This window comes from Bos indicus x Bos taurus, chromosome 27 (genome assembly GCF_003369695.1).
Source record: "Bos indicus x Bos taurus breed Angus x Brahman F1 hybrid chromosome 27, Bos_hybrid_MaternalHap_v2.0, whole genome shotgun sequence".
Lineage (NCBI taxonomy): Eukaryota > Metazoa > Chordata > Mammalia > Artiodactyla > Bovidae > Bos > Bos indicus x Bos taurus.
In genome coordinates, this window is record NC_040102.1 from 31675122 (window position 1) to 31698608 (window position 23487).

Sequence of the window (23487 nt, forward strand, 5' to 3'; positions counted from 1 at the left end):
GACACGACTGAGCGACTTCACTTTCACTTTTCACTTTCATGCACTGGAGAAGGAAATGACAACCCACTCCAGTGTTCTTGCCTGGAGAATCCCAGGGATGGGGGAGCCTGGTGGGCTGCTGTCTATGGGGTCGCACAGAGTCGGACACGACTGAAGCGACTAGCACATACCACAAAGCTTCCCAGGTTACGCTAGTGGTAAAGAACCCACCTGCCAATATAGGAGACCTAAAAGATGAGGGTTTGATCCCTGGGAAGGTCTCCTGGAGAAGGAAACGGCAATCCACTCCTTGCTAGAATCCACATTCTTGCTAGGAGAATCCCATGGACAGAGGAGCCTGGAGTCTCAAAGAGTTGGACATGACTGAAAAGACTTAGCACAAATGCCATTGCCTCAGTTGCTCTTTTTGTTTAATGTAAAAAAAAAAAAAAAATCTGATAAACTTAGTTTCCTTAAAACGTGAAGACATGAGGAACTAAGATCCTGCATGTGTGTGGCCAAAAAAAAAGAAAAAGTGAAGACTAATCAGGAAAATCAGAGGAAACATTTATCAGAGTTTCTTTTTTTAATTAAAGTATAGTTTCCATACAATATTATATCATTTACAGGTGTACAATATAACAATTCACAATTTTAAAGATTGTGCACCATTTACAGTCATATCCAACTCTTTGCGACCCCAGGCTCCTCTGTCCATAGGATTCTCCAGGCAAGAATACTGGAGTGGGTTGCCATTTCCTTCTCCTGAAGATCTTCCCAGGAATCAAACCCATGTCTCTTATGTCTCCTGCATTGACAGGTGGGTTTCTTACTGCTAGTGCCACCTGGGAAGCCTTCAGGATAGCAATTCACAATTTTTTAAGATTATGCTGCATTTATAGTTACTATCAAACATTGGCTACATCCCCCATTTTATACAGTGTATCCTTGCAGCTTGTTTCAGAGTTACTTTTTAATCACTGAAAATATTTTTCCAGGGAGAGAGGAAAAATAATCTGGAAAGTTTCTTTGCGCTTCCTTATACATCAACATCCATGTGCATAAGCTCCCTGAAATGAAGTGACCGTGTAACTGTGTATTTTCTCATGATGATCCTGATCTGTTGTAAAATGAGACTGAATAATAAGTGCTCAGCCTGACAGCCTCCGAGTCCCATGGCTCCACGGTTGGATGAGGTACCCACAGGAAAGGAAAAGAGAGGTTGTCAGCCATTTTCTCCAGAGAGCATCCCATCGTGGGCTCAAGTTACATGCCCCCTCAGATCTGAGCAATAATCGCAAGGAAGGGAAACATGACTTCACAATCATTACCCACAATCTGCAAAACTTTGGATGGGACACACGACTTCACAATCACTACCCACGATCTGCACACCCTTCACAGCAACCTGGGAATCATGTACTATTTCATTTGGATTGAATTAAGTGAAACAAATCCAGTGTTTTGCTTTTTCTTTATAAACGTTCCCTTGGAGTCCATTTACAGACCTTGCCTGAGTCTTCTTTCTTTGGACAGGTGGAAAACTCCGGTGATCCTTGGCTCCAAGGGAGAAATTCACAGACCATTTCATTCTTTGAGTCCATTTACCTGATCATGGCAACAATGTCGACTGTCGGTTTTGGAGATGTGGTACCCAAGACATACCTAGGACGGATTTTCATCATAGTCTTCACCCTCGGGAGTTTGGTGAAGAATATTTCCTATATCTTTTGAATATCACTTACATACACCCAAAACATTTGGTTAATGGGGAGAAATAAAGTGATGTAGGTTTAAGAGCAAGTGTTGCGTTGTTCAGAGCAGGTGTCAAATGAAAATGAAGGGATAAATGAATCCCATGTTTTTCAGACTGCATCCTCTGGAGCCCATGACATAATTGCTTGATTGCCAGGGATGAAGGTAGTAAATGAAGGAGAGCAGACCTTCCTAATTAGCCTCTACACTGACCGGAGCAACCTCATCTTCCTTCATCTTTTGCCCATCAGATTAAAGTCTTTCTTCCAAGGAGGAAGGGGACTTTAGGTTTGATCTGCTGGATGTAGTGTTCTTTCCAGCTCAGATGAGTAAGCTCTCTCCACACCAACATTTTACTACAGATAAGGGAACATCTGTGTTTGGTTCAGGAGTGTGTCCAGGACAAAGGAATCCTCCTTTTTCCGTGACTTTACTTTCAATTCTTTAAAGACCATCCCAGAGTTCTCCATTCTACCTTTCGTTTTTTAACTTTTTATTTTGTATTGGAGTATGACCAATTAACAATGTTGTGATAGTTTTGGGTGGACCGCAAAGGGACTCAGCCATACATATACATGTACCCTTTCTCCCCCAAACTCCCCTCCCATCCAGTCCAGTCTACTTTTCTGACATCCCGGTGTCCACATAATTGTTACATCCCCTCATTTCTATCATTTCCCCTTAGTGGGGTTCCACTCTGTCCCATTGCTTTTTTTTTCCCCAAAGCCCCAAATAGGATCAAACGGAAGAGTCCGAAGGGCCTTTAGAAGTGATGGCAGGACCAAATGGATGGGGAGGTTGTCTTACTGCTTGTCTTTGCTTTCGTCTTTTTGAAGGCTGAAATGCATTCTGTTGAATTTTAACCAAGTCCAAAGCCTGAAGTAAAGGAAGAAATTTCTTTAATTTTAAACTGTGCTTTAAAAAGCATGGTTCATAGTCATGTCTTTGTTATAAGAAAGAATATTTTATGGACCTTCCTTCTCCTTTGTCATCTTGGAATTTTGGAGTATCCTTGGACATAGTGAGACCTAAGGTTTTATTTGCTGATCATTTCTAGGTACTGTTCGCCAACTATGTCCCCGAAATGGTGGAACTTCTTGCCAACGAGAGGAAATATACCAGTTCCTATGAAGTGGTCAAAGGGAAGAAGTAAGTAGCTTTACAGCATAATTTCTGCAGTTTGAGATACTCTGCTGGTCACTGTCTCTTTCTGAACACTATTGCCTGGCCTAGGTGGATGTATGGACAAGGTCCTCACTCCCTAAAAGAGGGCTGTGCTAGAGTAGATACCACGAGAAGATGATATTTGCCACTTGATTCACGTATCTAGAGACACGTAAGAATTAAATCAGTTAAAATTATTACAGATATGTTGTCATTCAGTGTCAAATGTTGATTGTGCCAGTATTTGCACATTCCTTATCATGACTGTTCTCTTAGATCCATTACTAATGGTTTTATTCATTCTAATCATGTGGTTGACTCATGACTAATTTTACATAATGGATCAAGTTAAAGTCATGGTTTGAATTGAAAATAATTCAATTCAGTCATCTCAGCCCAAACTCCTGTAAAGCTTGTGGGGCTCATGACAGAAAGAGGTTTGCTCGAGTGAGGAGGAGTCTCTTTTCTTCAGTCCTTCACAGATTGCCTGTTCTGTCCACACCACAGCCATTTGTTCCCAGGAGCAAAGTGAAGTCAGAGTTACTTTTACACGATTTCTCAGTGGATGTATGTTACCTCCATTGCCATCGTGGTTTTTCACACCTAAGAGAAAGGTCAAACCAGTCAATCTTAAAGGAAATCAACCCTAAATATTCATTGAAAGGACTGATGCTGAAGCTGAAACTCCAATACTTTGGCCACCTGATGCGAAGTGCCGACTCAATGGAAAAGACCCTGATACTGGGGAAGATTGAAGGCAGGAGGAGAAGAGGGCGGCAGAAGATGAGATGGTTGGATGGCGTCACTGACTGTATGGACATGACTTTGAGCAAACTCTGGGAGACAGTGAAGGACAGGGAAGCCTGATGTGCTGCAGTCCATGAGGTCATGGAGAGTCAAACATGACTTAGTGACTGAACAAGAAGAAGATAATGAATTGGAGATCTTAAATTTGGAACAATTCTTACCTGCTGTTGAGGAAAGAGGCACAGTGGAGATGAGCTCTTATGGAATGATGTCTTAACACAGTTGGATAAAAACCAAGATTGACTCAGGAGTAGGGAGAGAAAATAAAAAACCAAGATGAATGAAAAACAAATATTGAAAACAATGAAATGAACTAAATAAGCCAAAATCTGACCTGGCCCATCTGAAGAAAGGGATAAAACATGCCAAGTCAGTGAGGTCTGAAAAATTTAAGTTTGAGGCTAAAATTAGACTTTCAGCTTCTTACATAACTAATAGGGTGGAGTGGAACAGCTTCCTTATGTGTACTAAGCCTAAGGAAACTGACAGCTCTTTTTCACTGTAAAGGTTACATGCATAGATTTGTGGGCCACTCTGAGATGTCTCTCCACTGGACTCACTGTTTTTGTGACTACTGGGTAATTTTAGATACAGGAGATAAACCAAAATAACCTGGATTCTGGTGCTGCTCAACCATACTATGTGACTGTGGGAAAATCAGTGAGACTTTCCAATGATCAGTTGTTCGTCAGTGAAAAAAGACTACACCAGCCAATCAGGAGTCAAGTGGAAAATCAAGTGTAATGAACACACGTGCAAGTCCATCATAGGTTGTAAATAAGCAAGAAAAATCTAGCGGCTGCAATAGTTGTCCATATATGCCTAAAAAGTTATGTGCAATTCAAAGTGTAGAATCATTCCCTACAGAATCTGAGCCTGCTTTTGTATATTAGAGATGTAGTCTTTGGTGTTTTTAAATTTAAAATCTTGGTGGAACATATACCAGCTTTATTTAAAACTAAGTTTAAGCTACGTTCAGTTCAGTTCAGTCGCTCAGTCATGTCAGACTCTCTGCAACCCCACAGACTGCAGCATGCCAGGCCTCCCTGTCCATCACCAACTCCCGGAGCTTGCTTAAACTCATGTCCATCGAGTCGGTGATGCCATCCAACCATTTCATCCTCTGCCATCCCCTTCTTCTCCTACCCCCAATCCTTCCCAGCATCAGGGTCTTTTCCAATGAGTCAAGTCTTCACATGAGGTAGCCACAGTATTGGAGTTTCAGCTTTAGCATCAGTCCTTCCAAAGAAATCCCAGGGCTGATCTCCTTTAGAATGGACAGGTTGGATCTCCTTGCAGTCCAAAGGACTCTCAAGAGTCTTCTCCAATACCACAGTTCAAAAGCATCATTTCTTCGGCACTCAGCTTTCTTTATAGCCCAACTCTCACATCCATACATGACCACTGGAAAAACCATAGCCTTGACTAGACAGACCTTTGTTGGCACAGTAATGTCTCTGCTTTTTTAACATGCTATTTAAGAGTCCATCTCTAAATCTAGACTGGAAGATGCTACTGCTCCTGGGATGACCCGCTGCACCTTGCTCTCACTCTCTAGGTTCATCGTGGTGTGCGGAAACATCACTGTGGACAGTGTGATGGCTTTCCTGAGGAACTTTCTCCGCCACAAAGCAGGGGAGATCAACACTGAGATTGTATTCCTGGGAGAGTAAGTATATCTGTACGGCCCATGAGCGGGGGACACTTAAAATATGTGCAAATATTTTTAATGGAAGAAAATTGCCCTTCCGCCATTGATCTTTAAAAGTAGGAAGTAATTAATCAGCAAAAAGTAAAGAAAAAGCAGTTCATGATGAGAGTTAACCTATGAAAATATTATTCTGGACTATAAATTGCCGGATTTTTTTTCTGTACAGGTTTTAATATTATTTAAGTGATTGAAAAAGACTGATGCTGCGAAAAGCTGAAGGCAAAAGGATAAGGGAGTGCCAGAGGAGGAGGTGGTTAGATAGCATCACCAACTCAATGGACATGAATTTGAGCAAACTCCGGGAGAGAGTGGAGGACAGAGGAGCCTGGAGTGCTGCAGTCCGTGGGGTCACACAGAGTCAGAAGCAACTTAGTGACTAAGTAACAACAACAATAGCATGTATTATTATGTATAACCATAATTTTGTGCGCTAGTCTGGTGCAATTCATGGTTATTATTCTGTCAGTTCTCAGAATTGCAAATGCAAAGTTCAGCTGGACACAGAAGGCATGTGTTTGTTCTTTGTGGTTTATCTTTTTATGACCAGAGTCCAAGTCAAATATTTTGTGAAACACTGGTAAGTGCCTTTTTAACACAAAAAGAGTTTTAAGTAGGCAAAATGGTTTCTAATTGTTCTGTATTTACAATTTTGGTTCCTAATGAGGTTGAGCAATTTTTGTGTTTTGAAGATTTGCTGATTTTTTTGGAATTCTCTTCATTTCTTTTATGTAAGGAGGGTTGTCTGTTACTTCACTGACTTTTAAGCACTTAGTGTACTTTTATAGTAGCTTCTTTGCGTCATATGTTGTAAATTTCCCTCTCCTTTGTCTTTTAATTTTTGTGTGTGCTTTTATCTTAAGGAAGAAGCATTCAATTTACACAGATTCCAATCTATCAACTCTTTCCTTTTTGACTTCTTGCCTTTCTGATGTTCTTCGATCTGTCTGTTCTAAAATTAAGTAACTATTTTAGGTTTTTATATTGAAATATTTTGTATTTAAGCTCTCTGGAATTGACTTTGTGTAATGTATAGGGAGGGCTCAGTGATTAAAAAAAAAACAATCCAGCTGCCAATAACAGGAGATGCAAGAGATATGATTCAATCCCGGGGTTGGAAAGACCCCATGGAGAAGGAAATGGCAACCTGCTCCAGTATTATTGCCTGGTAAATCCCAGAGACAGAAGAATCTTGTCTGCTACAGTCCAAGGTGTTGCAAAGAGTCAGGCACAACTGAGCACGTACACACGCGAATGTGTAGAGAACTAACTTCTTTATTTTTCTAAATTGTCAATCCATATCCAGAGATCACTCACTAAAGTCAAGCAGCTATGAGATGACATTTTGGTCTTATCCATGATTGCATGTGGGGTCACCTCAGCCTTCTTCATGCCTTTCGTAGTTGAACACTGTACTCTTTACATTATGACACCTTCAACCAACCCTTACCTTAGGCTCTCGGTTATGAGATGACCAGTAAGCCTTCTGAATTCCTTTATGGTGCTGCGGATAGATAGCCAAGAGTTCTGCTTCAGAATCATTGTCATGCCTGTCTTTTCAGCAATTTTGCATTGCTAGGCCCCTAATTTAAAACATAGTAAACAAACAAAAGACCCAAAGTGTTAAAACCAGTGATAAAACACTAATAATTGTAATCCAGTTGAGATAGAGAGGAAATCATTAAATGTATGGAAAGTTACATCTTTTACCCACTGCTGTATTTTCATAGAATAACGTAGGTTATTGTAGGTACTTGTCAAGATAATGATTGAAATGTCTTAAATGACACAAACATTGGGAGTGGCTTGTCCAGACTCTGTCAATTACATCTATATTCTGAAGACTCCCCTTCATAGCTCAGTTGGTAAAGAATCTGCTTGCCATGCAGGAGACCCTGGTTCAATTCATGAGTTGGGAAGATCTGCTGGAGAAGGGATAGGCTACCCACTCCAGTATTCTTGGGCTTTTCTTGTGGCTCAGCTGGTAAAGAATCTGCCTACAATGCGGGAGACCTGGGTTCGATCCCTGGGTTGGGAAGATCCCCTGGAGAAGGGAACGGCTACCCACTCCAGTATTCTGGCCTGGAGAGTTCCATGGACTATATAGTCCATGGGGTCACAAAGAGTCGGACATAACTGAGCAACTTTCACGTCACTTTCTGAAGACTCCAAAATTGATATCCCCACTGGACATTCTTTCTGGCTTCATAGTCACACAGCTAGTAGCTTACTGGATATTTCCATCCCAGTGTTTCAAAGACCCCTCAGACTCAGCATTTTCAAAAGTAAATTCATGATCTCAAGTCCAGCTTTCCCATTTCACAAGGCAAATTAAAAATAAAACAAGAAAGAAAGCAAATAGCATTACTTATCTCAGCAAGTGGCATCTCATCAATGCCAGTCCTTAAAACAGAAAACTAAGCATAGTCTTGGACATTCCTTTCTTCCTCAGACCCTGTGTACGTGTCCTAATTCTGTTGCTATCATTTCGTCTGCCCTGAAGGTGAAATGCTAGCTACTCAGTCATGTCCGACTCTTCGACCCCATGGACTGTATATAGCCCGCCAGGCTCCGCTATCATAACCCTATTCAAAGTTCCTATCTTGTCTCTCTTGAACTTCTATAAAGGCTACTTTATTGATCTGTTCTTTTTGCTCAGAAGCTCTCCTACTGGATGTGAATGATTTATTTTCATCCCCCAGCACTCAGAGTCCTTCTCTGGCCAAACTGTCTAAGTTAGCCTGTTGGAATCCTCCTATCTCATCACTCCATTTGTTGGCTTTAAAGTGATTATCACAGTCTGTGATTCTGGTGGACTTTCCTTTGATGCCAAAGTTCACGTTGCCTTTCCTCACTGTACATTCATACTGCTTCTCTCAGTGAATCCGGGCTGGCCTTTGACTTAACTTGATAAAGAGAATGTAGCAGACGGAAAACAGTGGTAGTTTTTTTTTTTTTTTTTTAATAACTACCAGAAATACCTCCCAGCTGTTTACACACATTCTCTTCCTCCCATCAAGAATGGAGTCTTCTAATCTCCTTTCTCTTGATCTGAGCTGGCCTTTTGACTCCTTTTAACCTGTAAAATATATATAAATGACCAAACCAGTTAAAGAACCAAGCCATAAGAAGCCTGGGCGCTTCTGCACTCAGTATTTTGATGCCATGGAACACTATGTGAGAAGTTCAGCTGCTCTGAAGGGCATGAGGGCCATGCAGCTGCCAGCTCCTCCGGAAGTCCAGCCGAGGGAATGGACGTGTGTGTGTGTGTGTGTGTGTGTGTGTGTGTGTGTGTGTCTATGTTTATTAGCTGCTCAGTTGTGTCTCACTCTTTGTGACCCCATGGGAATTCTCTGGGCAAGAATCCTGGAGTGGGTTGCCATTCCCTTCTCCAGAGGATCTTCCTGACCCAAGGATCAAACCCAGGTCTTCTGTATTACAGGCAGATTCTCTATCATCTGAGCCACAAATTTCAGCTCTAATGGACATGTAAATGATACTTTTTCAGAAATTGTTCCCACTAGGGTTCTCAGCTAAACACAGTCATGTACTTGACTCCAGTGAAACCACACGGAGCAGAAGACTTACCCAGCTGAGCTCAGTCAAACATAAATATTGATTTGTTATTCTTTGTATTGAATGTATGCATCCTATGTACTTCGTATACGTGCAATTTTTCACAATTAAATGAAAAAGTAAAAACTTCCTAGAACCAAAAAATGATATCAGTTGTCAGATTGGAAAGGTACCGTAATGCTGATCAGGATAAAGGAAAACCATGTACACACAGGCACATTGTCATCACACGTAAAATCATGTACACACAGATGCATTGTCATCACATGTAAGAGACACCTAATTCAACAGTCGTTGGGGGGTGGAGCAGATCCATGTAGGAATCCAGAAGATAGCACTGCTCCAGAAGGCAACATATGAACATGCACATCAATAGCAAAATGTTGTTGTTCAGTTGTTAAGTCGTGTTCCACTCTGCATCCCCACGAACTGCAGCACACCAGGCTTCCTGCCCTTCACTATCTCCCTGAGTTTGCTCAAACTCATGTCCATTGCACTGGTGATGCTGTCTAACCATCTCATTCTCTGCTGCCCCCGTTTCCTTTCACCTTCAGTCTTCCCCAGCATCAAGGCCTTTTCCAACGAGTCAGCTCTTGGCACCAGCTGACCATTATACTGGGACTTCAATGCTTACTACCAAATATTTAATCCCTTACAATTTTTTCCAGCCTTACTACTCAGAGATAATTAAGCTCTTTCATTTTTAATATTTCTTTTAAGTTTAAATTTATGTTTTATCACTCTTTGGACTCCTCAGTTGTACACAGTATTTACTTATCACCTGATATTTTTCAGATGAATATTATTCAGCCCTCTGCACCGCTTTGTCTCCTTCACTTGTTCCAACAGTTATCTTCTAATTTGTAATTACAGCAGCAATGAGTATTTATATCATTATGGCTAATAAATGTTGGTTTTATGATAACAGTACATTTCCTCAAATTTGTTTTTTTTTCAGTATGTAGTGGTCACCTCATTTTCATATGTGTATCATTAAATATTTTCCAATATCCACATCACATGCGTAGCAATAAATATTTTCTAATTTCTTCAACATTAAATAATTTCATAAGAGTAAAAGTTAAGTGAAAAATTCCCAAGAGTTGTGCATGGGTCATTGGAGCATAGATAATAATTAAGTACCATGTTTAAAACTCTTTATCTTAAATTATAACTCAGAAAACTACACAGAATTACAGCGTACATTAAAATGAATTATTGTGATGCAAACATCCATGTAACCATCACCAAAATCAAGATATATTCTATTGCCAGCTTTGCAGCAAAACCCTCCCCATCTGTTGCCCCATCTTTAGCTCCTAGAGGTAATTATGATTTTGACTTGATACCTTACATTTATTAATTCATATCTCCTGACATTTTTCCTGTTTTTAAACTCACAAAAATGGGATACAGATTGATTTACCTCAATATTGCGTTTGTGAGATCCGTCCTTGTTGCAGCTGGGTATAGCGGTACCTATTCATTTTCATTGCTGTGCGGTAAAGCATTCCATTATGTGAATACACCACAATTTTTCTTAATCCGTTCTACTGTTGGTTGACATTTCTCCTCAATTTCGGCTATTATGAAGAATGTTGCTTTGAAAGTTCTTGTATATGTGCCCTGGTCCCCAGGAGTAAAGCTGCAGGGTACTAAATCTTCCTGTAATAGAACTGTCAGTCGTCCAGAATGCTTTTTCTGTCTTGTCTGCACTTCCCCAGCAGCCCTGAGAGTGCCTGCTGCCCTGTAGCCTTACTACCAGTTAAAATGTATCTTCCCACCCTACCTGATGCTTGGATACATCAGTCTTCTTCATTTGAGCCATTCATTCTTCAGAATAGCATTTGTAAGACATTGTCTCATATTGTGGTTTTTCATCTCGTTTTTCTGGTTGGTAATGAGGTCAAGAATATATTCAAATGTATAAGCCATTTGGATTCCTTCTTATGAAATTACTGTTATCCTGCCCCTTTTTTAAAAAATTGGAGTGTAGTTGATTGATAGCATTGTATTAGTTTCTGGTGTACAGCAAGGTGATTAAGTTATACGTATATATACATATTCTTCTTCATATTGGTTTCCATTATGCTTTTCCCCCCTCATTTTTATCCTGAATTAAATATAGATCTGCCAGTAACAAATTCTGTTATTTAAATGTAAAGACATCTTGATTTTGTTCTCATTCTTAAAGATGATTTTATGAATATAGGGTCTTAAACTGCTACCTTTCATCTTGGAGAACCATGAAGTATTATTCTGTTGATTTCCTGGTTTTGTTATTGCTATTAAGAAGTCTGTTCAATGATCTTTAATGAATTTTCTTCTCAAAAGACCATAATGAAAGTGAAAGTCACTCAGTTGTGACCAACTCTTTGCAACCCCATGGACTGTAGCCTGTCAGGCTCCTCTGTCTGTGGAATTCTCCAGGCAAGAATACTGGAGTGGGTAGCCTTTCCCTTTCCAGGGGATCTTCCCGACCCAGAGATCAAACCTAGGTCTTGTACATCACAGGTGCATTCTTTACAATCTGAGCTACCAGAGAAGCCCAAGAATATTGGAGTGGGTAGCCTATTCCTTCTCCAGGGGGTCTTCCTGACCCAGGGATCAAACCAGGGTCTCCAGTATTGCAGGTAGATTCATAAAAGATTATATGTAGTACTTAATATGAAAGTATGTTATACTTTGACTATGATGTGTGTAGATTTGAATTTCTGATAATTTATTGTGCTTGGACATGAGTTTGAGTAAACTGCAGGAGTTGGTGATGGACAGGGAGGCCTGGCGTGCTACAGTCCATGGGGTTGCAAAGAGTCAGACACGACTGAGTGACTGAACTGAACTGATTGTGCTTGGTATTCATGAATCTTTCTGAGTCTCCAGATCAGTGTTTTCCACCATTTTTGGCAGATTCTCAATTATTTCTTCAAATATTGCCCTTGTCACTATGTTCTTCATCCTCCTTTCCTGGGGATTCAATTTTACGTGAATGAGTCCTTTTTCTTCACTGTACCAAATGTATTTCTTATCTTCTTTTTTATATTTCCCTTCTTTTTGTATCTTGGTATTATGTTCTGGATAATTTATTCTGACCTACCTTCCAGTTTACTACTTCTCTCTTTGTGTTTAATCAGTTTACAAACTCACTCATTGAGTTTTTCATTTCAGTTATTGTATTTTTTAGTTTTCTAGAGTTTCTATTTGGTTCTGTTTCAGATATTCTGTTTTTAGATTCTTGTGTTCCAGGCTTATCATTTATTTCAATAAAATAAATATAATTATGTTGTAATTTGTGACTAGTAATTTGATGCCTAGAGTCTTTATTTTTTTTTTCCAGCTGACCTTTAGCATGGTGATAGCATGTTTCACACGTTTATTTTATTTATTTATTATTTTTCAATCTTATAGGAATTTTTAAAATTAATTTTATTGGCATATAGCTGCTTTACAATGCTGCGTTAGTTTCTACTTTACAGCAAATGAATCAGCTATATATGTACATATATCCGCTTCCTTTTGGACTTCCGGCTCAGATCACCACAGTGCATTTAGTAGTGCTCCCTGTGCTATAGAGTATGTTCTTGTTAGTTACCTATTTTATACATAGTATCAATACTGTGTACTTGTCAATAAGTCTTTGGTTTTTATTGTCAGTTATTTTTACTGGATGTTACACATAGTATCTTGTTTTTTGCGTGTGCTTTCTTATCATAGATTATGTGCTGACTCTTATGTTAAAAAATATATGTAGATAACTTGTGGCCTAGAAAAATATTACATTCTTACAGAAAGGGTATTTCTTTACTTCTTCCAAGTACAATGGGGCACTTCTGTCTCAAGACCACATAAATCCAAATTCAAGGCTTGAGGTTCTTTGTACTATGCAGGTGACAAGCTAAGGATGGAAGTCTATCTGAAAACTAGCTTATTCAGTTTTACACTTCTATGTCTCCATACTTCAGTTATGCCAGGTTAAAATTTGGAGGCGTTATCAAACTCTTCATTTTGTACATCAGCAGAGCTGTTGCCCTGTGATACCACCAGCTGACATTTAGCATGGTGATGGCATGGTTCACGTGTTTATTTTACTTATTTATTCTTTTTCAATCTTATAGGAATTTTTAAAATTAATTTTATTGGCGTATAGTTGCTTTACAATGCTGCATTAGTTTCTACTTTACAGCAAAATGAATCAGCTATATATGTTAGCTCATTTTGGTTAGTGCTTCTTCTGAATTACTCAGTGCTTTCAGGGGGCGGAAAAAAAAGAAAAACAAAACCAGACTTAACCTCTAAGACCTTGATTTGTTCTCAATTTTGGCCTGGTAATTATTCATGGTCTGGTTTTATCTCTTATGATTTATTAGGAGATGTTTTCATATTTCATCTAGTATTTTTATTTTTATATATCCTCAGTAGAAGACTGGCTGAAGTTACCTAATTTACTGTTCCTAGAAACAGAAGTTCCACCTCTAGTGATATTTAATATATGGGAATATGCAAAGCTCTCACTTGTCCACATATGTTTTAAGGGAACAAAGGAAGTTTTAGTCAAGAGGATTGATAATTCTCTTTTACTCAGAGAATTTCAAAATATTGCAGTTGGTAGTGGGCCAGATGATAAAAGTGTTATATAGTCTATCGTAAGGATTTGGCTTTAAGGAAGTTGTCTTTTCTCCAAGTCAGTTCTGAATTCTTGGTGATTTTGAGCAGAGGGATGACATGATCAGATTTAGTTTTCTTTCTTGGTGTTGAGAAATTGGAATTGGATTTATCATAATTCTTACAACAGCCTTAGTAACTGACTTACACATAAGCACATTGTGGTTATTTAATTTTCTGATTAGTTCGTTTTAATAATGTTCTAAGCCCAGTACATGAACTCACCAGGCTTCCTAGGTGCTGCTAGTGGTAAAGAACCCCCCACCAATGCAGGAGACATAAGAGATGTGGGTTCGATCCTGGGTCAGGAAGATCCCATGGAGGAGGGCATGGCAACCCACTCCAGTATTCTTGCCTGGAGAATCCCCATGAATAGAGGAGCCTGGCAGGTTACAGTCCATAGGGTTGCAAAGAGTTGCCACAACTCAAATGACAACCCAGCACAGCATGTATGAAGTCACCATCAATACAAAATTTAGGACACAATCTATATCTAACTATGTGGTCTTTCCCACATTTCATCCTGCTCTCAGTTTTTTGTCCATCATTATTATCATTCTTTATCTCTCCTGTAGTTTTATTACATTTATATATACTCTTTAAAATGTTTAAATATATTTACCTTTGCAGAAGGAGGATCTCACCCATGGAATATTGTAGTACTTAGACTCTCCTTATTTTATATTTCTAAGATACACTCATATTTCTGAGTGTTGCTATAGTTAATTGGTGTTTGAAGAAGGGAATGGCTACCCACTCCAGTATTCTTGCCTGGAGAATTCCATGGACAGAGGAGTCTGGAGGGCTATAGTCCATAGGGTTGCAAAAAGTCGGACACGACTGAGCAACTAACACTTTTACTTTTTTTTTTCATTGTTATAAGATTTCATTGACAGAGTAAACTTTATTTATCCACTCTTGGTCTGATTTGAGTTGTTTCTAGACTTTTCTGTTGGAAGTAGTTTTGTTATTAACATGGCCTGTATATGGCTCTTGGTGGATCTGTGCAAGAGTGTCTATGTGTATGGGGGGAGGAGTGGTGGAGGTTTAATGGTATAAAAAAATGTGAATGTTCATTTTAGGAGATAATAGCATGTTTTGCCAGGTGTTTACACCATGTTTGAAGCTTACTGGCAATGTGTAAGGGACTTTGTGTATCTAAACATCTGTGCTTTTTTCTAACAGTTGACATGGTCATACTTTTTCATCTTTGCAATGCAATCAATGTAAAATGGAATCTCATTGCGGTTTTGATTTACATGCCCCTTATCACGAAGAGTATAGTTTCTCTTCATGTTCATTACCCATATGTGTTTCATCTTTCTGTGAAATGCCTATCCATGCGTTTTGCCCATTTTCCTACTGGATTGTTGGTGGGGGTTTTCTTACTTAATTTCTGCTACTGCTACTGCTAAGTCGCTTCAGTCGTGTCCGACTCTGTGCGACCCCATAGACAGCAACCCACCAGGCTCCTCTGTTCCTGGGATTCTCCAGGCAAGAACACTGGAGTGGTGTTGCCATTTCCTTCTCCAATGCATGAAAGTGAAAAATGAAAGGGAAGTCGCTCAGTCGTGTCCGACTCCTCCCAACCCCATGGACTGCAGCCTACCAGGCTCCTGCGTCCATGGGATCCTCCAGGCAAGAGTACTGGAGTAGGGTGCCATTGCCTTCTCCACATAATTTCTAGGAGAGCTTAAAATATTCTGACACTAATTCTTCATCAGTGATGTGAACTGTAGCCATATTCTTCCAGTTTGTAACTTGTCTTTTCTCAGAGTATTAGATGTCTTTTGATATTCAAAAGGTTTTAATATTATAGTTCATATTTTCAATATTTTCAACTGTATTTTAAAACTTTTTAGTTTTTGCTTAGAATTTTTCCCTATCCCAGTATTTAAAAGATGTTTAAAATATTTATTTTTATTTATTTATTTGGCTGCACCAGACCTTAGTCGCAGCATTAGGGGTCTTTTTAGTTGCAGCATGTGAGCTCTTAGTTGCCGCATGTAGGATCTAGTTCCCTGACAAGGGATCAAACCCAGGCCTCCTGCGTCAGGAGCTCGGAGTTTTAGCCATTGGACCACCAGGGAAGTCCCTTTAAATAAGATAATTAACTGCATTTCCTATAAAGAATTTTGGATTTTCTTTTTTTGTTTTAAATTCCTAATTCTACAGCAATTTGCTTTTTGTGTGACATGACACATGAATAAAATTTCATCTTTTTCCATAGACACCAATTTTATCAATGCTAGTTTTTGAATGAATCCTTTTCCCCTCACTGATTTGACATGCTGCCAGTTGAATAGATCTCTTCTGCTTTTGTTTTTTTTTTTTTAATAAGTTTATCTGTCACTGCGTTAATACTATACTTTTTTAATTACTAAGGCTCATAATTAATCCTTACATATCCTAGGGCAAGTTTTTCCTCCTTGCTTATCTTTATTCAATAATTGACAAGCTCTTCTTGGCCCTTTATCTTCCATATAATTTTTATAATCATTTTATCATGAACTATGAAAAACTGCAAAAATTGATGAGAATCTCATTGCATTTTTGACTCAAAATTTACTTCTTTGTGTTACAATTTCTAACTCTGACTTCTATTTCTAACTCTAAGATAACTTATGGTTATCTATTTATGTAGTTCTCAATTAGTGTTTCTTAATAATATTGCAAAATCTCCTAGCTTGCTGTGTTTATTATATATTATATAATTTTACATATTTATATTGTAATAAATGTATATGACATTTTATAGGTAATTAATATTTTCTGATACTATTGGAAACAGTGTCTTATTAATTGTATTTTCTAGTTGTTTGCTTTTGGTATAAAAAAAATTGACTTTTGTATATTAATCTTCCATTCATCCATATTGTTAAATTAGAACATGTTATCACTTACATCTGAAATCTAAAAAAAAGTCACCCTTACATAAACAAAATGGAGAGATGGTTTGCCAAGGGTTGGGAATTGGGAGAAATAGGGAGAGATTTGGTAAAAGGGTACAGATGAATAAAGTCTGAGGAGCCAACATAAAACATGGTGATTATAGTTGATAACACTATTGTATAATTGAAATTTGCTAAGAGAGTAGAATTTAAATGTCATCACCCCCACAAAAGGTGAATGCGTGAGGTGTGATTGATGTGTTAATTAACTCAGTGGGAGGAGTCTTTCACAGTATATACATCTATCAAATCATGTCATACACTAAAGTGAAAAAGTGAAAGTTGCTCAATTGTATCTGACTCTTTGCGACCCCACAGACTGTACAGTCCATGGAATTCTCCAGGCCAGAATACTGGAGTAGGTACCTTTTCCCGTCTTCAGGGGATCTTCCCAACCCAGGGATCAAACTCAGGTCTCCCACACTGCAGGCAGATTCACTAAATATTTTACAATTTTAATTGTCAATTTTGCCTCAACAAAAATGAAAAATGTTCTAAAGTTGTTTGCAGAATTTATAAATATCAAACAATTATCATTTTCCCCTTTGATCCATCAATAATTGAGAAGATGCATTGAGATATTTTATTACAGTGGCAGATTCATCTATTTGTGTCTCCAATTTTGTTTAAATGTTTACATATTTAGAAACTATTTTATTTAGTTGTTTTAAAATGCTATGTCTTTTTGAATAATTGAAATATTCTCGTTTGATCCTGAACTTCCTTGTTCTTAGTAATTCTTTTTTTTTTTTTTGTATTAATCCAATTTGTATCTTTTCATGTCACTATGATTGATGTACCTGAGCTCAAGACCCATTCCTAGACTTCGGCTAATGGTATCAACATCACCTGAGCATGGGGATTAGTAATGGAAGATGTATATTTTCCAAGAGTATTAGGGTTTTTATTAAATGCACTAAATAATATAACGGTCTCTAAACCGAAGCCACTCTTCTTTTTCCGTCTTTGGCACGGCATCCTGTGTCCAGGGTCTCTCCTTCGTTGGAATTGGAAACCATATTTAAGCACCACATGGCCTATACAACCTTCATTTCTGGGTCTGCACTCAAGTGGGAGGATCTGAGGCGAGTTGCGGTAAGATCTAGTTCTTTTCCTCCTTGTCATTTCCCTGCTGCTGCTGCTGCTGCTGCTGCTGCTGCTGCTAAGTCGCTTCAGTTGTGTCTGACCCTGTGCGACCCCATAGATGGCAGCCCACCAGGCTCCCCCGTCCCTGGGGTTCTCCAGGCAAGAACACTGGAGTGGGTTGCCATTTCCTTCTCCAATGCATGAAAGTGAAAAGTGAAAGTGAAGTCGCTCAGTCGTGTCCGACTCTTAGCGACCCCATGGACTGCAGCCCACCAGGCTCCTCCGTCCATGGGATTTTCCAGGCAAGAGTACTGGAGTGGGGTGCCTAAGCTACAACAATTAAGATGATAGTGTGTTGGTCTTCCCAAAGGTATTACTCCAGACTCTTAACTGGAGTAAATACAACTCCTTCAACTTATTGATCGTAGAGGAAATGTTAGCAATTGGCCTTCAAATCCTTCTTGACAAATACCAAATTGACCTCACTGTTTACATACACTTACATTTAAATTTTTATTTCACTGAAATCTCTGTCTACAGCAGTTTTATTTTATTGTTCTAATTGATCTGGAAAAGTTGTGGATAGCAGAAGTCTGTTAGATCTTTCTATCCAAGTAGGATTCTTACCAGATGACAGATTTCTAGGAGTCTGTCAGCTTTCACCAACTTCTCTTAAACACACTGATAGGTCCTCTCATAGAAAGGGCATGAATGAAGATAGCAGAGATCCCATTTAGGCTGAGATTAAGACAGATACAAACCCTCCAGATATCTTTCATTTAAGGCCAAGGCCAGCATCCTTTCATGTTTTAGGTTTCACAGAATCATATATACCAAAAGCTTCAGTTTTTAAAGCAGAGATTTACAGAGTCAACACAAAGAAGTGAAGCAAAAACTGACACAGGCAAAATAATCTTTCTCCTTCCTGCAACTTGGGATAAGAACCTCTTCAGTATTTATTTATTTTTTTTTTTTGCTAAACTGAAAGGCAATTGCTTAAAAGGTCTTATTGCTCATGCAATTGCTTAAAAGGTCTTATTGCTCATCACTGCTCATAAATTGATGTTTTTGGATGATAGGAAAAATATCACTATGCACTATTCCCATTTTAAAGCAATCTGCATCTGTGTCAGGGACCCTGATCCATCTAAGGTGCCTCTCTCAGGTATCCTTATCACCAGTCCTTCTGGAGTGCGCTTTCTCTCTCATTGGAATTCTATGAAAAAACCATGGGCTGTCAAGGTGGCTCAGTGATAAAGAATCTACCTGCTATGCAGGAGATATGCGATACGCAAGTTCAGTTCCGGGTTCGGGAAGATCCCTGGAGTAGGGATCTTCTACTCCAGGGCCACCTACTCCACTATTCTGGCCTGGGAAGTTCCATGGACAGAGGAGCCTTGAGGGCTACCATCCACGGGGTTGCAAAGAGTCAAGACACAACTGGGTGACTGAGCATGCACCAGGTAACAGAACCCTAAGAAAAGCCCAAACGGGAACAGGCAAGCATGGCCCATGCAATTAACAAGGTGACTGCCGTTTCATCTTGAAGAATAGGTGGACTCTGCAGAAGCGTGCCTGATCATAGCCAACCCCCTATGCAGTGATTCACATGCTGAAGACTCTTCAAACATTATGAGGTAAGAAGCCGGTGCTGTGTCTTATATGCTCAGATTCTGGTCTTTATTTTCTCTCCTTTAAAATAAAGCCCAGTACATAGGACTAAACAGGTGTCATCTATCATAGCACAGAGGATTCATCATATTCCAGGTTTCTGCCTTATTTTTTGCCCCCAGAGACAGCAGATGTATGAAAAAAGGAAGTCAAAATACAGTTTCCTGTATGTTGATGTGCTTTTCCACTTACTTTCCTGTAGTTTTATATGAATAACAGCTGTGTAAATTTAAAAAGCAAACATACAGATAACTGATAAACTGTTCAGATAGCGCCTTTCTCACTAACGTCATCTCAAAAATAAAGATAGCACGTGTGATTTGTGAACCTTATTCAGAGACTTTATTTACTGGGTTTTTTTTTCTAGGAGTCTTAGTGAAAGGTTGTGTGTGGTTCAGTATGGTGCACTTTTGACTTTTGGCTGTATTTTCAAGATGGCTATGGGTAGTGTTACCATCCTGAACTGAACTATCCATGAGCAAGAGCTTAATTTGTGGTAACAGATTTAAATGCAATGCCATTGAACCTAATCCAGACAACCTGTTGGCGCTCAGAGCAAAATAAATGTATATAGCTGAAGGTTACTCTACAAAAAGCAAGAAACAGCTATGCAGTAAATATGAGAAGGATCTTAGTTTCTTATTTTGTAAAAGTTATTTTGAGAAAGTTGTGTTAGACAGTCTATGAGCTACTTCAATAATAGACAGCAATTCAGTCCCTATTTTTTTTTTAATTAATGTGTTTGAGTTTGAAAGCTACAATGTATGAAAATTCCTCCTCAAGAACTGGTCCCAGATGACCACAGCTATTAATACCAAGAGCTGGCCTTACCATAGATATAATTTGCTAAGTCACTAAAATCATAGTATTCTTCCACATGTATGCTATTAAAGATCATAACAAAGAACTTTGTAATATGTGCTTTTCCTGTACTTATGCACACATCAGTTTAACTTTGAATTGAATTATATTACAAAGATGTTAGACATGGCACATCACTAATGAAAATATTTGTTGTTTATGTAGGGTGCTCTCTATCAAGAACTATTACCCTAACACCAGGATCATCATACAGATACTTCAGTCCCATAACAAGGTATTGCAACATTATAGCCTGTTCAGTCTCCTCCTATTTTGGTCTACAGACCTAGATGAACCTTAGTTCCTCCAAGTAATATATGAACTTACTATTTTCTAGTGGGTCTACACACAAAAGGTTTTTGCCAGTTGTAGGTGAAATTGGGAATCTCATTAAGATTATTAACCATATAAAAATGTCAATTTGGCAAGAGTTATGTTTATATACTTTAAAAGCTGCCTGATGGTCTGGAATCTGCTCATCCTGAATTTAGATGCTGACTCAGATCCTTCCGTTCGGGTCACCAACAGATCTTGACACAGCCTTAAATATTGAGAGCCACTAAAATAAGTAGTCAGGTTGGACAGTGACAAAGGTTTAAGAGACAGCCAAGGGCTAGGGCAGGGTTGAACAATGAGATTCATCTACTGCACAAGTCCACTCATTCAGGACTAGGAGAGATGGCTATTTTATCTGATGCATAGAAACCGACACAGAGAGTCAAATAAAAGGAAGAAACAGAGGACTATGTTTCAAAGAAAAGAATAAGATTAAACCTCAGGAAAAAAAACTAATGAAAAGGAGAAATAAGGACACACACAAGACTGAAAATGAGGGGATGGAAAAATACTTTACGTGCTGATGGAGAACAAAATAAATCTGAAGAAGCTGTACCTGTATCAGACAAGATAGACTTTAAAACAAAGACTTTAATCAGATTAAAAGAAGAGCATTACATATGATAAAGGAGTCAATCCAGCAAGAAGATATAACTTTTATAATTATTTATGACACCAACATAGGAGGACCTAAATTTATAAAGCAAATGTGAAGAAATCTAAAGGGAGAAATAGACAGCAATACTTTGTTTTGTTGAAGAACAGTTAATGTAAAATGTCATTTTGGTTTCTGGTGTACAGTATTCAATATTTGTATATGTTGTAAAATGATGTAGTAATTCAAAATTTTTATAGATTATACTCCATTTAAAGTTATTTCAGAATAATGGCTATATTTCACTCTGCCATACAGCATATCCTTGCTTATCTACTTTATACGTAGCAGTTGGTGTTAAGAGAATTCCCTGCCCCTGTCTTGTCATTCCCTCCCTTTACCCACTGATAGCCACTAGCTTGTTACTAGCTTGTTTTCTGTGTCCATGAGACTGTTTCTTTTACTTTCTACCCTGAAACAGGCCTTTCTGCCAAAGATCCCCAGCTGGAACTGGAACGCTGGCGACAACATCATCTGCTTTGCTGAACTAAAGCTTGGATTCATCGCCCAGGGCTGCTTGGTGCCAGGCTTGTGTACCTTCCTGACGTCTCTATTTGTTGAGCAAAACAAGAAGGTAACCTTGTAAACTGATGTTGAATCTTGGCTCTGTCCCCATGTCCTCCTAAATGTAAGATCAGATATAGAAAATAAAAATTGAGGAAAGCAAGAAGGCCCTGAGAAGTGAGATTTGGCTTCTACTTAAGCTGAGAAGGGATTGAGAGATGTGGATTGAAGTCCCAGGCACCACACTGACCTTAAAGAAGTTGTTTACCTGAGTCTTTCCCAAGAATTATTATTGTTGCTTAGTCACTATGTCATGTCTGACTCTTTTTTTGCCACCCCATGGACTGTAGCCACCAGGCCCCTCTGTCCATGGGACTCTCCAGACAAGAATCCTGGAGTGGGTTGCCATTTCCTTACCCAGGGGATCTTCCTGACCCAGGGATCAAACCTGCGTCTCCTGCATCGACAGATGGATTCTTTGCTGCTGAGCCACTGGGGAAGCTCTTACCTAAAAATATTTACTTGCGAAATAAAAACCATAACTCTGCTTCCTCCTTGCACTCCATGATGTTATGAAACTAAATGTATTCATAAATGTAGAAGCACTTTGAGTTACTGAAGGTAGAAATAGAAAATAAAACTTATTAGTGGAGATTTCATATATTAACATATAAGTTAAATACAAAGTAATGGACAATAATAAATAATTATTTTCATCGAGAAATAATTATACAAATAATCATTAAAATTTAATTTTGCAGATTACTTTGGGGCATTCTATGCAGTAATAATAAGAGTAGCCACGTGTTGAATGTATACTGTGTGTCATACATTTTAAATACATGATGTTTTAGTCACAGAAAACTAAACAAACTGATCACATGGACCACAGCCTTGTCTAATTCAGTGAAACTATGAGCCATGCCATGTAGGGCCACCCAAGATGGACAGGTCATGGTGGAGAGTTCTGACCAAACATGGTCCACTGGAGAAGGGAATGGCAAACCACTTCAGTATTCTTGCCTTGAGAACCCCATGAACAGTATGAAAAGGCAAAATGACTGACACTGAAAGATAAACTTCCCAGGTAGATTGGTGCCCAATATGCTACTGGAAGAGAGTGGAGAAATAACTCCAGAAAGAATGAAGAGATGGAGCCAAAGTGAAAACAATGCCCAGTTGTGGATGTGACTGGTGATGGAAGTAAAATCCGATGCTGTAAAGAACAATATTGAATAGGAACCTGAGATAAATTGGAAGTGGTCAAACAGGAGATGGCAAGTGTGAACATCAACATTTTAGGAATCAGTGAACTAAAATGGACAGGAATGGGCAAATTTAATTCAGATTACCATAACATGTACTACCATGGGCAAGAATTCCTTAGAAGAAATAGAGTAGACCTCATAGTCAACAAAAGACTCCAAAAGGCAGTACTTAGGTGCAATCTCAAAAATGACAGAATTATCTCTGTTCATTTCCGAAGCAAACCATTCAGTATCACAGTAACCCAACTCTATGCCCCAACCACTAGTGCTGAAAAAGCTGAAGTTGAACAGTTCTATGAAGACCTACAAGATCTTCTATAACTAAAACCCAAAAAAGATGCCCTGTTCATCATAGGGGACTGGAATACAAAAGTAGGAAGTCAAGAGACACCTGGAGTAATAGGCAAGTTTGGCCTTGGAGTACAAAATGAAGCAAAAGCTAACAGAGTTTTGTCAAGAGATCGCACTGGTCATAGCAAACACCCTCTTCCAACAACACAAGAG

General features: G+C 38.8%; 1 protein-coding gene across 1 annotated transcript in view; it reads left to right on the forward strand.

The window, feature by feature from the left end:
• Window positions 1-1602: 1602 nt before the first annotated feature.
• KCNU1 (potassium calcium-activated channel subfamily U member 1) overlaps window positions 1603-23487 on the forward strand; it is a 116029-nt gene continuing 94144 nt past the window's right edge. Inside the window, exons 1-5 of the mRNA XM_027530049.1 lie at window positions 1603-1686; window positions 2792-2883; window positions 5264-5374; window positions 17592-17697; window positions 21633-21785. Coding sequence (XP_027385850.1) covers window positions 1603-1686; window positions 2792-2883; window positions 5264-5374; window positions 17592-17697; window positions 21633-21785 — 546 coding nt within the window. The remainder of the gene's footprint in view (window positions 1687-2791; window positions 2884-5263; window positions 5375-17591; window positions 17698-21632; window positions 21786-23487) is intronic.